Source organism: Centroberyx affinis, unplaced genomic scaffold, assembly GCF_046629955.1.
Source record: "Centroberyx affinis isolate AG114_WGS23_722 - 3 ecotype Tasmania unplaced genomic scaffold, CSIRO-AGI_Caff_v1 ptg000369l_1, whole genome shotgun sequence".
NCBI classification, from domain to species: domain Eukaryota; kingdom Metazoa; phylum Chordata; class Actinopteri; order Beryciformes; family Berycidae; genus Centroberyx; species Centroberyx affinis.
The window spans coordinates 758,567-774,566 of NW_027279040.1; the positions used below are offsets into that span (position 1 = coordinate 758,567).

Sequence of the window (16,000 nt, forward strand, 5' to 3'; positions counted from 1 at the left end):
TATCTGACATGATCATGATTAAACTGAATCAAAAATTAGAACAGTTACAAAGCTCCCATCCCTTAAATCACAATTTCAGGACGTTTATGAACCTAAAACATACATGAATGGCTAGTGTGTGACTACATGAATGATAGCGTATGTCACAAACACAAAGCAATGTACAGCTAAATATTTTTATTGGCTCCCAATTCCTACATTACAGTGAACAAAGACACAAATACTGGTCTGGAGTACGATCAAGAACAGCGAGAGGCGGACAGGGACCAGGATGATTGAGAGGAGTGAGGTGAGCTGCTGCAGCGCAGAGGCACATTAAGCCCCATAACGGAGTCTAAATCCCTTATTAATGACAGGACTCCCTTTCTCTCCATCCTTCACTGGGCCAGTATGTGAGGAGGACAGAAAATAGACCAAGGAGGATTAAGGTTTCAGTACAGTGTGAGGATGATCCACCGGGCTGCGGTCCCCAAGGGGGTTCAGACAGCTGAGGGACATTACCATAGCAATGAGAGTTAGTCAGATAGTAGGCTCTTCCGGTAGAGGCCAAAGACACCCCATGACGGTTAACAATTGGGCTATTTTTGGTTATTCACCCCTTGATGTGGCAGTTTAGACGAAACGAAACATTCCTCTGAAACAACATGGAAAAATCTGCCCAGTTGTGCATTGTGGCAAACAGAGGGATGTTTGTGTAATTACGCTCTGATTCACACAACAATCTGAAACCCTAAAGTAATGAAGAAAGGATGCGCTACTATAATGTTGAGTCTGGACATTCCATCAAAGTGATTCATCCTCTTTTTGAGAAGAGACAGCTATTTCTTGTACAGCAATTAATTAGACATTGTATTGTAGATCTAACTGGAATGCAATTGACAACTGCCTTCCATGGAAAACGATGAGAAATCGCAGCAGGCCAGGGGACGCGAGTCATCTAAGGCCACTAACGAAGCGAACACAGTGAAACAATTAGCTTGGTATTCTGTGGGATTTTGGCAGTAAGAAACCTTGACAAGATCATTCATAGGTCTACAAAGGATCCCTTCCAAAGAATTCTGTTGTAATCAATAATTTATGGGGATTTTGAACATTTGTGTAAAGACAGCTAATCTGCCATCAAAAACACAATCATGTGTGCCTGAGCAGATCCAATGGCTCGTGCTGGAGGGGAGGAGATGTCAACATACTGAACAGGTCAAACCTCGCTTCGCATCAGCGTCCCTCAGCCAGCGTTCGATTTATTAGGCTGGATCCAAGAACGCCTTTGTTTTCTACTCAAGCCTCCACTTCTGGAACACATCAGGCACGTGATAGACATTCCTCATGGTGAAAAATGTGCCACAGAACATTACAAAAACAAAACAATAAGCATAAAACGGAAAAAGGAAATAAAAACCATCACACTGACCAACCAATATCTGCCCACTGGCTTCTAAGAATCATGAGAGAGCGCCATGTGAGAGCCACACGAGGCTGGATGTGACCTCACGAGTGTCCTCTTGCTGGTGGCCTCAGAAGACATCTATCAACAACCAATCTATCAACATCATGCTGAAATTGTCAATCACGCTGTAAACAAAATCAGACCGGTGTTCTTTACAGGAACTTGTCATCACAGGATCATCTTATTTGAAAACAAAATAAGTTTCCCCAGAGTAAAATGATGCATAAGCTGTGTCTCCTAGTAGGTAATTTAAGGTGTAAGTAAATGCAATTACATTTGGCATCCTGGTCTTTGGTATCACTACTTTTGGGCTGGCCTTATTAACTATTAACTTACAAGAAATCTTTAAATGATACACATTTGAGGGCGGTTAGATTTGATTGGATTGGATTTGGGAAAAAGAAAAATCCACAATTGAAAAAAAAAATTGTGTGTATTTGACCCCAGACGACAGCACAATAAGCGTTACTTAAAACACTTCTTTCCATTGCGGTCCGCCATGGAAGACAAAATAACAAACCACAATTAAGACCATCAGGTTAATATTGACTGAGAAAAGTAAAGAAGAGAAGAATAAGCCTATATTTCTCTTTTACTGTCTCTTGCGTCACATCACGTGTGTCCTAATGTTGTCCTGATGTTTGATGAAAGCTGCTGTGCCACGGGCCACTGCTAGGACAGTTATTAAAACTCAATAATGACAAGTTTGACAAGAATGAATTACAGACGCCTACGGCTTTTCTTTTCAAGTCTTTTAACTATCTTATTTTATGCTGAACAACTAAAGCAATTGAACTATTTGTTATTATCGGCCTATTTACAAACAGATTTGAGAGCTGGACCAATCATCATCAATACTTCATGCTGAGTAGCCTACTGTACAGTGGAGATATCCCATGACAACAAAAAATAATAAATATATTTTTCTGGTTACAGATTTCACCACATAATGATTGGGTGGGGGTGGCATGGTGGCTCAGTGGTTCGCGCTGTCGCCTCACAGCAGGAATGACCTGGTCCTTTCTGCGTGGAGTTTGCATGTGCTGCCCATGTTTGCATGGGTTTCCTGCGGGTGCTCTGGTTTCCGCATGATAGTCAGCTGGATTGGAGGCTCTAAGTTGTCCATATGTATAAATGTAAGTGCGCATGAATATCTGTCTACTTGTGTTAGCCCAGTGATGGACTGGCGCCCTGTCCACAGTGTTTCCCTGCATTCCACCCAATGCATGCTGGGATAGGCTCCAGCCCCCCGTGACCCTGAAGAGGAATAAGCTGGTAGAGAGAATGAATGAATGAATGAATTATTGGATGAAAATGCACTTTTAAAGATGGTAAAAGATAGGGATAGTTGTTTTGTCAGATCACTCTACCCAGTCCTAACGCATACTCGTATTTGTGTGTGTGTGTGTGTGTGTGTGTGTGTGTGTGTGTGTGTGTGTGTGTGTGTGTGACTGTGTGTGTGTGATACCATCTTACCTGCAGGTTGACCTCCGCCTCATAGAAAGTGAGGCAGGAGCAGTAGTGTCTGTCTGAATCGATATCTGTCAGCACAACGGTGAAGAAGGTGGGTGCCTTCCTCTCTCTGGACAGCCTCCAACCTCCAGGCTGGCAGAACTGCAAACATAACACAAACCGTCCCATCAGAGCCACATACAGCACAATCCACACAACACAGATAAACACACACAGTTGAATGAGGAACAAGCAACCTCGGAGATACATCATCTGAGCCAGACAGGACAAAATGCAGCTAAATGTGTTATGTGTGTAAGTTAGTTTCAGCTTTTTCTTTGCTGAACCTAAAGTGTTAAGAGCTGGGGGTCTTGAGGCCCCTTGAGACCATCTGCTGGTAACCCATTCAACTCTTCAGTGAATGGGGTATTAGTAAATTAGCTGGTATACTGCTGATGCCACTGTGGAGAATGCAGACAGGATGTCCTGTTTCAGTGCAGCTACTGCATCCGCTCATCAGAGTGGGAAATGGCACGTATTTGTTTTCCTTGAAAGTCTAAGGTGCCAGGCCATTCTGCCTGAGCTCATTAACCGTCTGATCGTAAAAGGGAACGTCTGAACCAGAGAGGACGATGGAAAAATACTGATACCACTGTTAAAAAAAACAGGAATTAAGAAGCATATTCACCCAATTGAACCCAATTAGAACAACAGATGAAAAATGGGTTAAAATGGAGACTGAATAACAGAGATAAAATTTATAGACTGCTGTCGAAACTGGATTTTATTAATCATCAAATAAGAAAACAATATATTGTAAACAATAACAATAAAACATTTTGACATTACAAAAGGTTGTTAAAGCGCCCCCTGTAAAGAGACTTCTCCACTACTGGCTTTGTTTATATTTTGACTGGATTAAAGATACTCTTTCACTCTCAAATTGATCTTTTGACAGCATGTGACAGCCAAGCTTGAATTTATTTGAGGCTGTAATAGCTTTGTTTAAATTTGTCAAGTAAAGCAAATCTGTATTTTGAAATATGACAGTTTTTAAAAGTTACAAATGTAAGTGAGGTAAGTGAAGCTCTTCCAGAATCTTTGGTGAAATTACTTTTTATTTACATTTCCAAACGCACTGTTTATTGAGGCTTTAAGAATCAAACAATGTTGAATGCATGACAGCACTGAGCCATTGTTTGCGAACTGTGGGCACTAAAACTCAGAAAAAAATGTAACTGTAATAAAAAACATTTCAAACAAGTTTAAAGTCTCAAAGCAACAGCGGGAGTCTTAACCAATCCTGACACAAAGCATCTGCTGAGTGTGGATAGCTTAAAAAAATATATCTATATATACAGTATATCTATATATATGTATATCCTAATGCATCAACATTATTATAAAAAAAAAATGTTAAATTGGCAGAAAAACTTGATCGTTAGTGTGGGGCGTCTAAAACTGAATCATAAAGCAAAACCAAAAAGCATTTTCTCAATGCAGGGGGGGGGGGTGTATGTGTGTGTGCGTTTGTGTGTGTGTATGGGAGGGGAGGGATGGGGGGGAGGAGGTAAAAGAGAAAGGAATTGTGACTTTGAGAGAGAAACTGAAAAAATGAGAGTGACAGAAAAGAGAGCGGAGGGCCAACAACGGGAAGCAGACGGACATTCGGTCTGACAGAGAGCTGACTGTTTGTGTCTAGTCTCCCAGTGTTTTTGCTGGAGGCCCAACTGGACTGGCTCTGAAACAGTGTTTAGACTGCTCCTCAGGGGATATACAGGGGATCACTGGAGACATGGAGGAAGTGGGGAGACTGGGGAAAGGGGGGTAGGTGGGTAGGTGAAGAACGAAGAGATGGATAGATGGATGGATGTACAGAAAAAGACAGATACACTGACAAGGTAGTGTCACCTGGGGCAGAAAAAGGAGAAAGAGAGAGAGAGAGAAGGGGAAGACAGAGGAAATACTGGGGGATTTCAAGAGAAAGAATGACTGCAAGAGAGTGGTGTGTGTGTGTGTGTGTGTGTGTGTGTGTGTGTGTGTGTGTGTGTGTGTGTGTGTGTGTGTGTGTGTGTGAGAGAGAGAGAGAGAGAGAGAGAGAGAGGGAGGAAGGGAGATTAAGGGAGGAAGAGAGGAAAAGGAGCGGGGTTTTTTTTGGCTTGATTAACCTGGAGGTTTAGACCAGGATGCCACCATCCTCCAGCAGATACAATAGATTGCAGGAAATCTGTTAAACCTGCATTGTGGTGAGGTGTGCATGTGTGTGTATGTGTGTTTTGGGGGGGAGGATACACAGTTGGCCCAGACAGGACCCAAGGACAAGTGCAGATAACTGTGATCCTGTCCTAAAATATTCCAACTATGTCATTCATTATTGTCGCAGAGGAGATAAACACCTTTGGGACCGCATACCTCCGAAGATCACAGGTCTAAAATCCTGTGTGTGTACAGTAAGTGTGAGTGTGTTCCTGTGAGTGTGTATGTGTGCGTGTGTACAGTTATGTGTGAGTGAGTGACTGTGAATCTCACTGTGAGAGTGAGATTGATGCACAGAGCGCACGTGGTGTTGTGCTGGTAAGAGCATTCCTGTACTGATATTAGTCAGTGTTTCCCTTAAGCTGTTATCTACTCTGAAGCCCGTAGGTCTGCAGAGAGACTCTTAAGAGCTGGAGCAGGTTCAAAGACACTTTGCTCAGGCCAGTATTTACTCTTCCTTTTATAAACTTCACTTTATTCAGAGACCATAACATCCAAACAGACTACCATCATTATTGTCGATAATACTCACATCATGGCTGTCTCACTAACAGGAAGAAAAGTGTGTTATGAAGGATTTGACCTTGTATTTAGTAGCTGGATCAAGTAAGGAGTCAATAGACGGACCAAGTGGGCTGTGAGACACAACACCTGTCACTCACTATGTTTACATGCATGCAAACAGTTCAGCAATATTCTGAATAATTCAATAGACTGAATAAGAGAGAAGTAAAAGCTTATTCCATTTATCTTGCCCCATTACGGATTAAACCAGGTGGCACAAGCTGGGCTATTAGGGGATAATGTTATCATATTTACATGTAGGGATCGGCAAAGTTATTTGAATATTCGAAATGACTTGGGTATTCGACTATAGCTGTAGATAAAGATTTTTTGTTGCCTAAAGTTAAATGTTATTCATTAGCTATACTTCACGCTACACTTCAATACACTACTTCATTCCCTTCACTACACTAGCTACTACACTAACTTAATCTGGATATGCCCCCCAAACCGGGTTTTCAACAACTGAATGTGCATCTAACACAATGGTGTTCACACATGGTATTTTTTTTTTTTTTTTCAGGCTTATTGTTGCCAGCCTAAGAATTGTAAGAAAGTAACATATACAGTTGGAAAGTAAAAAAGACGATATAGCATGGTAGCTACATGATTGCAGATTCTGTGCTGTTATGCTGTTATGCTGTAACAGTAAAACATCACAGCACAGCAAAAGCAGGGAATTCCCATACAGGGATGCAGTGCTTTCTGTAAGTAATGTTTATCTTGTTGAATTCAACTCTGCACAACTGCTTGTAAACAGAAATAATATGCTTGTGCTAATCGTTTAAACATCTAACTTGGAAAATTGTCAAAAAAAAGAATGCAGCATGCATGTAAACACACAGCAACTCTCTGAGGCTAGTCCTGCTATTTGAGGCATAATGGATTAAGATGCGATGGTGAGGATGAGAGGGCTCAAAAGGGTGAAAAAAAAAAAAGTCATGAAAGATTTGCGACCCAAGATCAGGAAAAGGATGAATAACATGCAGGAGAACAAAAGGAGTCATATCAAAAATGGTCAAAGGGGTCAGCTAGTCTGCGAAACAGTGATAACTATGGGGGAAAGTTAGTCTGTCAATGTTCTAAAGTATTATAGGGCCGTTTTCCTTTTCGCACATGTGTTTGTGTCCTGCTATGCTACGCTCTGTGTCAGACAGAGAGTGAACCTGGGCAGAACTCCAGGTAGCAGCAGCACTGCATCGCCACAGGGAACGACGAGAGGCAGCAGTGACTGACAGCGCTGGATACCAGCTGGACATTCAGCCATACTGTGGAAAAGACATCTACTGCAGTGCAACAGGTGCAAGGGTCCACACGCACATAACATGGCCTGCACAGGAGTACACACAAGCATCCATACAGGTCACACACACATATATACGTATCTACACATACACACACTCACACACACACACACACACACACACAGCTGAGTCATATTTAAGAGAAAGGACAGCCCTGTTGTAAAATTAGACCCCAGTCAAGTGACAAAGGACCTCTGGGACGCGCAGGGCCTGCTGATGTCAAAGCCGAGTGAATATGAGCGCTCCTGTAAAATATTGTTGTCCTGCAGCCAAGCACACCACATCACATCATGTGCTACTGGGTGGCATGGCCAACCCCCACCCAACCTGACCGTGCACCATCTCAGCTAGTGACACAGGATCTGCAGCCTGACCTGCTAAGAATCGTCACAGAAAAGCATTCGAGGAGCAGCACCACTAAAAAAAAACAGCATGGAGCCCTTGCCTGATCAGGTCAGGGCTGTATTCTTATACTGTGACACTGCACTTATGCCTGGTCAGGCCAGGCCAGCTATACTTGGGGCATTAGCCATTACTCACGACAGGGTTTCCGTTAGCCAGTATGTGCTGGCTTTTGGCCGGTAAAATGTGCAGTTGTCTGACAAATAGAAATATCTTCCGCAACAATATCTGGCGGAAAGTATGACAAATAAATCAATCAATAGCCTAATTAAATGATATCACGTGACTCATAAAACTTGTTGCTGGCACAGATGGTGCCAGAACTTTACACAGAACAAATGCTGGGTCAAGTCGGGCTTTTCTCCTGCTTTCTCCTCAGTCGAGAGGTGGGTCAGTAGATTATTATAGAAGTAGAATTAGAATTAGTATAGAATAGTAACTCTCATGGACACCTGATGGAATGAGACCATGGTTACCATGGCACTTGCACCTGCATTCGCTTTTTTCCTGGCTACTTTACACTGAAGAAATCCCGATTCTGCTTTTTCACTAGGTGGAGAGGTGGGTCAGTAACGGGATAACCTAGCCCTCCTTTTTACCGGCATATTACACAGATTTTTTTTCAGCTTTATATCGGTATAAATTCTCTGCATAAAGATGGCTTAGAGTTCCAAAAAGGGGAAAAACATTGTGACGCTCGTGCGGCATAATCCAACTGTTCTGAAGCCAAATGATTGCAATGTGGGTCCAATATTTACCTCATTATCTCCTATATTTTCTGCACTTGTTCCACACAGTCTGCCACAAACCACAGTAGCAAGCCGATGCTGGCTTCAGATGGTGTCAAAAATAATGTAATATACTGATAGATTGTGTATAAATGGCCTGAAGTGGTAAATACAAATGGGAAAGTTGACTTTTACATGATAACCAAGATGCCAAGATGTGACATTATTACTCTCTGTTGAACATTTAGGTATCATGCAACAACTTCTAACCAACAAACTAAGATGAGTTATATTTACGACTATCAATCTCGGAAGTACAAGCTTATGAGGAGCGCCTGAAGGCAGCGAGACTCTTCCACCAGATCACTGACAGCCAAACAGCCTGCAAGAAATAAAGTTTCCTTTCTGTTGACTTGAAAAATGCATTTGTTGGATCATTATATTTGGTCTGTATTGCTATTGGTATTTCAATTTATTCTAGCCTATTTAAAACATGTCCGGTAAGTTCTACTTGTCCAGAATCCTGAAATCTTATCAGCTTTGTTGGCCAGCAAAAAAAAGTGTCTAACAGAAACCCTGACTCAGGATGATTCAGGACAGACAGACAGGCAGACAAGACACAAAGACAAATCTCATCTTTAAAGTAGGCCTTGTCTATATCTGATATGACACAGCTGCAGCATAACTGGAAATAGGCCTACTGCGTGTTATTATAACTACATCTGAGAATCCAGTCCTTGGGGAAATACAAATACTCTTCATAGTCATAAAACCTTTAAAGAGTTCCCGTCACCACAAATGATCTAAATCCCTCAAATCCTTCTAGAGAAGGATAGATTTCATAATTTGGTGAAGTTACAGGGCCCAAATATAACAAACACAGGCACCAAACTACTTCCATCTTCCTCTCCACAGCAATAAAATGTGCATAGGCTGAGCTGTCTCCTCTCATCTGAGCATCATGAAGTGATGCAAGATGTAAACTGGGTGAGAGAAAAATAAAGAAACTAACTAAGAAAAGGGACAGGCTGATGGGAAAACACTTTCCACACTTCCCTGACTGGAATGCACAACATTCTATTGCGTGGAATATCTCCAAAAGAACTGTCTCCACTGTTTTTTCCACAAGATTGACCTATATTCCAATATTTTAAACAAACAAAAAAAAAAAACAAGCTGGCAGACAATTTTAAGTGATTTAAGAGCAAGTGCTATTGAAAGAAAAAGATATGTTGGATGAAAAACTAAGAGCACATCTGTAAACATCCAAGCCTCCAGACAATAGTAGTGAATTGCAGACGGAGCCTGAATGTAAAGTGATTGCCCAGACAATGTGGTCAGGAAGAACATAGCAACAGATGTGTGTTACACTGTGTACTCCCATCATCCTCTTCCCTCTACCTTGTTCTTTCCTCATTCACTTGGAGGAGCTGCATATCAGGAAGACAACACAATGACGGAAAGTGGAGTGTGAGGTGTCAGGGACTGGCCGGGGGTCAGGAGGTCAATGGCGTGTTGCCTGGCCGGCACTCTTGCTTTATCTGGTCTTATATTGTGCCCCACCCCTCTCAAGGTCAGCATGATACATACAAGAAAACACAACTCAAGGAAGCTGTCAACATAACAAACATAACACTGTTATCCAAATACTGTTTAGTGGTCAGATGGAGCTAGTTAACTGCACCTTTGCTTAGCTCCATCACAACGTAGAGTACTGCATTGAGGTGGCATCGCCCCTCAACTTCTACTCCTCCACTGTCACCAACACTCCTGGTTTCCCTAACTGATCCGTTATGCAATACCAGGCACATATGGTTCATTTTAGAGGTAGATATTTTTAGATGGTCATGACGGACCACAATAATTCAACAAATAGTCTAGTCAGACGTGGGGGAACAGTCATCTAGCAAAAATTGCAAACTGCACTATATACGCTCCATAACTGCCATGTGTGTAGGAAATCTAACACCAGAAAAAAAACTATTGCAAAGTGTATTTTATTGTGCAAATGTGATGTGTCATTTATTTTAGCCATGCATAGTCCAGAAAGAAGCTCATACAGACAACTCTGCGGAACTCCCCATATCCACAAAATCCCCGGGGAAGATTTCTTCACTTGAGGGCGAATACTTGGGTTTATTTTAAAACACAAGATAAATGAAGAACATACGGCCAGCTCACCACATGCAACTAGAAAACTGAAATGCATGAAAAAGCAAATTAAAAAGGACCCTTTAGAGAATTAGACATTCCTACTCTTAAATCAATCTACTTTCCAATTCATTCATTCTAACCTTACTCCTTACACTCCACTTGAGGCATTCTTGTTTCTTCACTGGTCTTATGAGGGTCCCAAATATTAAGAGGGGAATACTGAATACTGGAAACTGTATATGGACTTCATTATGTTTTGGTTTCGTCAAAAGTAGGTTAACAAACACCAAGTCTCCCAGGCATAAAGGAATGGAATCATAGTTCAGAGAAAAATCTGCTGTGAAGTATGGTCAAGGGTACAGAAATTCCCGTTCAGAATCCAAGGAAACTCCATGGATTTTCCCGACACTGATTAATACCAAAGATTTTACAGGTGAAACAAGCATATTACAGTAAACGCTGGCAATGCTCTGGGAGAATGTGCCAAAAACTGAAGGGGCAGGATATTTTTTTGAGCCACTGTATGAAGCTTACAGAATCTTAGCAAAGGCAAACAATGGCTTTTGATAGGAAAGGACCTGGGGCTTTCATGTAGGAGCATGCCTGCCCATTTCACCACTGGGTTAATCATAGCCTAACTATTCATCAGTAAACTGTACCTTTTAGACAAGATCATAGTTGCAAGTCATGTAATAACCGCTGAGTTTCACAATTCACATAAAGTGTCTTATATTAAACAGAAAATCTGGTTGGACTGTCAGCCATTGGTACGTTGGTTACACATGGTAAACCATTAATGAGTTAGCTGAGCTACAGGTGGGTAAGTGACAATGAATGTGAGTGTGCTGTGAGTGCAGCACATATTGTAGTACTGTACTTGTGGTGGGTTGTAGGAGAAGTGACAAGAATACTGTAGGTACGTGCAAAATCAAGAATTCCAGGCAGTACTTGTGCTGTAAAAGGATTATAGAAAGTGTATGATTACTCCCCCTTCCATATATGACTGCAGAAGAACTGCATCCCTTTCTGATTCTTGTGCCAGAAGAGACAACCACGATGAAAAACACAAGCCTAACTTTCCTTGCGACTCAGGACCTACCTGGCCAAAACCTCAAAAGTTTAAGGAAAGAGGAGGGAGGGATGGGGACTGTCAGCAGAACTGACAGTATGGTTGGGAATATTTACACCAGTTTGCTTGGCATAAATATTTATGAAACAAAGGATTACATCAAAATCCAAAGTGATGATGTCAAGAGAGACTACGGAGTCATGATTTACTGCAAAAGTGCCCAAATAATTAAATATGCACAGTGATTGCAAATTTGACCAGGACTGCCTTTCACTATTATATAGACTAGACTTAATAGATACTAGTTTTCACTAATTTTAGTGTGAAATATCACTAGTAGAATAAAGTGGTAATTTTGTTAATCAATCAGAGTCTGCTTATTATAAAAAAAACAGTTAATCTCCACCCCTATTCAGCACAACTTTGAACTGACTGAACTCAAAAGTCGTGCTTGTCCCTTAACAGCCTACTATCTAACAAGGTGAAAGTTTGATTCAGTTTAATTGCAAGTTTGCCCTTTTGTTCTATCAAGAGCCATGGTGCGTCCCCAAGAGGCAGAACCTGCTCTCTCAACTACAGGGTCACATCTGGCCTCCAAACCCAGACTGCCTGTGGCTGTGCATTTGGCCTTTGAAGGCCCAGACCTGCTCCTGCATGATTGTGACCAGGCTGTGGTTCAGACCATCTTGAACCGTAGAGCACCCTACCCTAGGTTGCTCAACATGAACAAGCAAAAATTATTTTCTGAGTGGTATGGGACACAAAAAGAGGTGCTTGAGAGTTGCTCTGTGCCCATTATATTGCAGCTCCAGGTGTCTCTGCTGGATGACCATAGATTATCCTCTATGTTGAATGTCTACATTGAATGTCTACACGGGAATGAGCTCCATGCCTTGTCCAAGAACCAAGTGTGCATATACTGGAACTGATGGCTCGAGGGTGGCTTATTGGCCTAACCACTTGTTCCCTCCAAAAAGGTTGTCTGTCTTCCATGCTGATCAGATCAATAAGTTGGCGGCATATGACCCTGCACACCTGCAATGTGAAAGGGATCAGAGATCAAAACTGCTTCACCCAATGCGGGCCCTTAATTTACATAGAGGCATCAGCTCCCTATCACCAATCTGATGGTCTTTTTGTTTGTTATGGTGGGAACAGGAAAGGTTGTTCCTTGTCCAAGGAGAGGCCCAAGGGCCAATCTGTGCGCTTTGTTTGTTGCTGTGCGCCATCCCACATCTCGTCTCCACATTCTGAGCTATATTGAGGGTGAGACGCTTAGCAAAATATGGAGGCTAGGCCTACCTAGCCTTCACCATGCACCTTTGCCCTGTTCTACAGGGTCAGCGTCGCTACTCCTCATACCGTGGCAGCAGCTGTTTTAGAAATGCCGTCAGCATGTTCTCAAAGAGGTTGATTCCTTGTGATTGGTAATTGCCATTCAGTGTTGAGCACTTCATCTTGTGGTCAGGAAGAATTAAATAGAATAACAACACTTATGGATGTTCTGTAAAGTTCTGTAAAGTCTGGATAACCAGCATGTGACTTTCTACCTGAGACAGATAGCATCTAGTGTTAGGCATTGCCTCTGGCTATTATCCATATTTCATAGAACAGTAATTATATCTGTAACTCTCATTAGTGTATATTGTAAACAAAGTTGGTAACACATTCTCTAAAACTGCATATTTTGCTTTGGTCATTCCTGTTTTGACTGGGAAAGGTCACTGATCATGAAGGACCAAAGGGTCAGTCACATGCTTTCAAAATATCCTGGCACATGGCCAAAACATTATTAAGGGGGTGAAACAGGTATCACAATATTTATGTTCCATATTTTGGTAACCTCCTCTGTGATATAGGGGTGGACAAAATAACACAAAAAATACAAAAATACTAATAAGGACTATGGCCACAGCTTCAGTCACCCTTGGAATGCTGTCAAACAAGTCCTGAACTGTGTGTACTGAGTTATTGGACCATTGTTCATGAAGAAAAGCCTCCAGTTCTTTGAGGGATGAAGTAGGTGGAAATCTAACTTGCATTATGGGCTCCAGAACTTCCCATAAAGGTTCAACTATGATTAGATCTGATCAATGGGGAGACCATGGAAAGCATTTCACTTCATCCTGGTATTCATGAAACCACTCTTGAATTTGTTAAGCAGTGTGTATGCAGGCATTATCACCTTGAAATATAGGAACATCATGAGGGAACAGTGTTCGTGCCATAGGGTGCAGATTCCTTGGCCACTATATGAACATGCAGAGCAGTCAGCGGACCTACTGTCTTCCAGCAGATGGATGCCCATACCATTACAGATCTGCCACCATGTTTAACAGCTTGCAACAGATATTTTGGATTGAAGGCATCCTTTGGCTTTGTCCAAACACAAACCTGTTTGGATGTAGGAAAAAGGGTGTAATATGACTCATCAGGCCATATTACTTTTTTCCATTGCTCAGGGGTCCAGGTTTTGTGCTCATTATACAAGGATATGCAGTTATGTGCTGGATTTGGATACAAGTCATAAATGCCAGCTTTATGATTCTCACAACATAGTTCTCCTTCAGTCTGTCACAGAGGTGTTAATTCAATTCTGTGGACATTTCAGAGGTTTTTTAGTAACTATCCTGTTATGTGCCTGTCAATCCCTATCGGTGAGCTTCAATTTTGCGACTACTGTTCCTCTTTGGCGATGTAGTTTGTTCATTTGGCATATGCTGTCATAATTTTCAAGACTGTTCCCCTTACCACATTAGATAATATTGCAGCTTTTGTGACCTGCAATTCGGGCACTGACTATTTGGCCTCTTTGTTATTAGTTGCCTCATTTCTTTTGGAAACTCACACATAACATTGGTGATTCAGACCTCTTTTAAAACTGACACACTGCTATAACAGACTAAACACTTGGCATTCAATTTACTATGACTCGCCTTTTCTGTAGTTGTGATTTAGTTACATCAAAGTTAGTCCTTTTTCATATAATGTTTAGTAATTTTGGACACTTTTGTCCAATTTGTGTATCAGTTCTCATCATTACTAGATTGCTACAGCCTGATTTCTTTTACATATCACGTTTACCCAGGGTGGGTACACATGGCTGCTTCTTACTTCATCTGCAAAAAAAAACAAAAACAAACAAAAAAAAAACATCAAAACATCAAAACACCCTCCTGAGCACATGGAGTGATGAATGAGAGAGCAAGATAAACAGCTTTGTCCTGGGGTTGTAGATCAGTACAATGGCTGTCCTGCGTCAGACTGCTGAGCCCCGGCCTTTAGAGCACGACCAGATAATGGCTGATAATGACCTGGCCCTGGGACAGGTGCTTCCTCCAGCGCCTTGTGGGGGCCCTGGCCAAGATACGGACCATCAGACACTGTGCTCAACCTCTCTCCAGCCTGCCCCTACCCACCCCAGTAACAACCACAACCACTTGTGTTTCTCACCTGACAAAACACTCATGGTCTCTAATTTTAAACCAGTTGTTGACATAAGACATGAAGGGTAAAGTGAATGTGTGCAGTATATGTGTGTTGTGAATACATGTGTATATTAGCCCAGCAGGGTCTAATGTGTTGCCCAGTGTACCACACAAGAGGATGCATGTCACAGTGAGTGAGAGAGAGAGAGAGAGAGAGAGAGAGAGAGAGAGAGAGAGAGAGAGAGAAAGAGAGAAAGAGAGAGAGAGAGATTGCAGACACAGGAGTGGAGCCAACTGATTTTGCACTTTATCGAGGCTGGATGCTAGATGGCTCTGCCCAAATCATGAATGAGTTCCTGAGGTGCTTTGTTGGCATTGCATTGAATTTTGCTTGCTGGATGATCTTAAGACAGATCTTAAGTTAAGGTGTAGACTTCAATTCACTGGACTTAAAATACAGTAAATTCTCCCCACAGAAGTTTGCTTGCAGCAAATACTGGTCTGGTACAACATTTCTGAGCGGCAGGTGGCCTTGTGGTTAGAGTGACCGTCCCATTACAGAAAAGTCATGGGTTTGCTCATTTGTCCTGTCAAATTGTCCTTGAACAAGACGCTGTACCTCTACATGCTCCCTCATTCTAAGTCAGTCTGGATAGTGCCTAAAATGTAAATTTAAAAAATGTAAATCAATGACAGCTACATTACGTATTACTGTACCAAGTTGTTGTCAGTGACTAGGATTGTTCCACAGGATCTGGCAAGATATTTCTCCAGCCCAAGCCAGTGCCAGTGTCTCTTCTCCAGCCCAAACTCAGCGGGCTCAATGTATAGCAGTTTGGACCACCACCACCACCAACCTGTACTATGAAACTTTGTTGGCAAGTCCTGTGCAAGTAGCTTCAGACTGACAAGATGAGAATGCCTGAAATTGGACAGATAGTTGTGCATATGATCAGACAGTACTGGGATTCATCCATCCACATAATATGGAAAACTGTCATGACAAGGGGAAATTTAGAGTTTTAAGCCAAATTTATTGGTGTCAAAAGTCCTCACCCAGTCACCTCTGGGACAGACAGTGAGACCATGAATTATAGGGAGTCAGTGTCAAGGAGAGCAGACAGACATTCCAAAGATGAGCTCAGTGAGGGCGTCATTTAGTACAGGTAGGAATTCAAGTTATGTCACCAGCCATT

General features: G+C 42.0%; 1 protein-coding gene across 1 annotated transcript in view; it reads right to left on the minus strand.

Moving 5' to 3' along the window:
* sbf2 (SET binding factor 2) overlaps positions 1-16,000 on the minus strand; it is a 109,511-nt gene that overhangs the window by 64,638 nt on the left and 28,873 nt on the right. Inside the window, 1 exon segment of the mRNA XM_071515768.1 lies at positions 2,924-3,061. Within this exon segment, the coding sequence (XP_071371869.1) occupies positions 2,924-3,061 (138 nt within the window).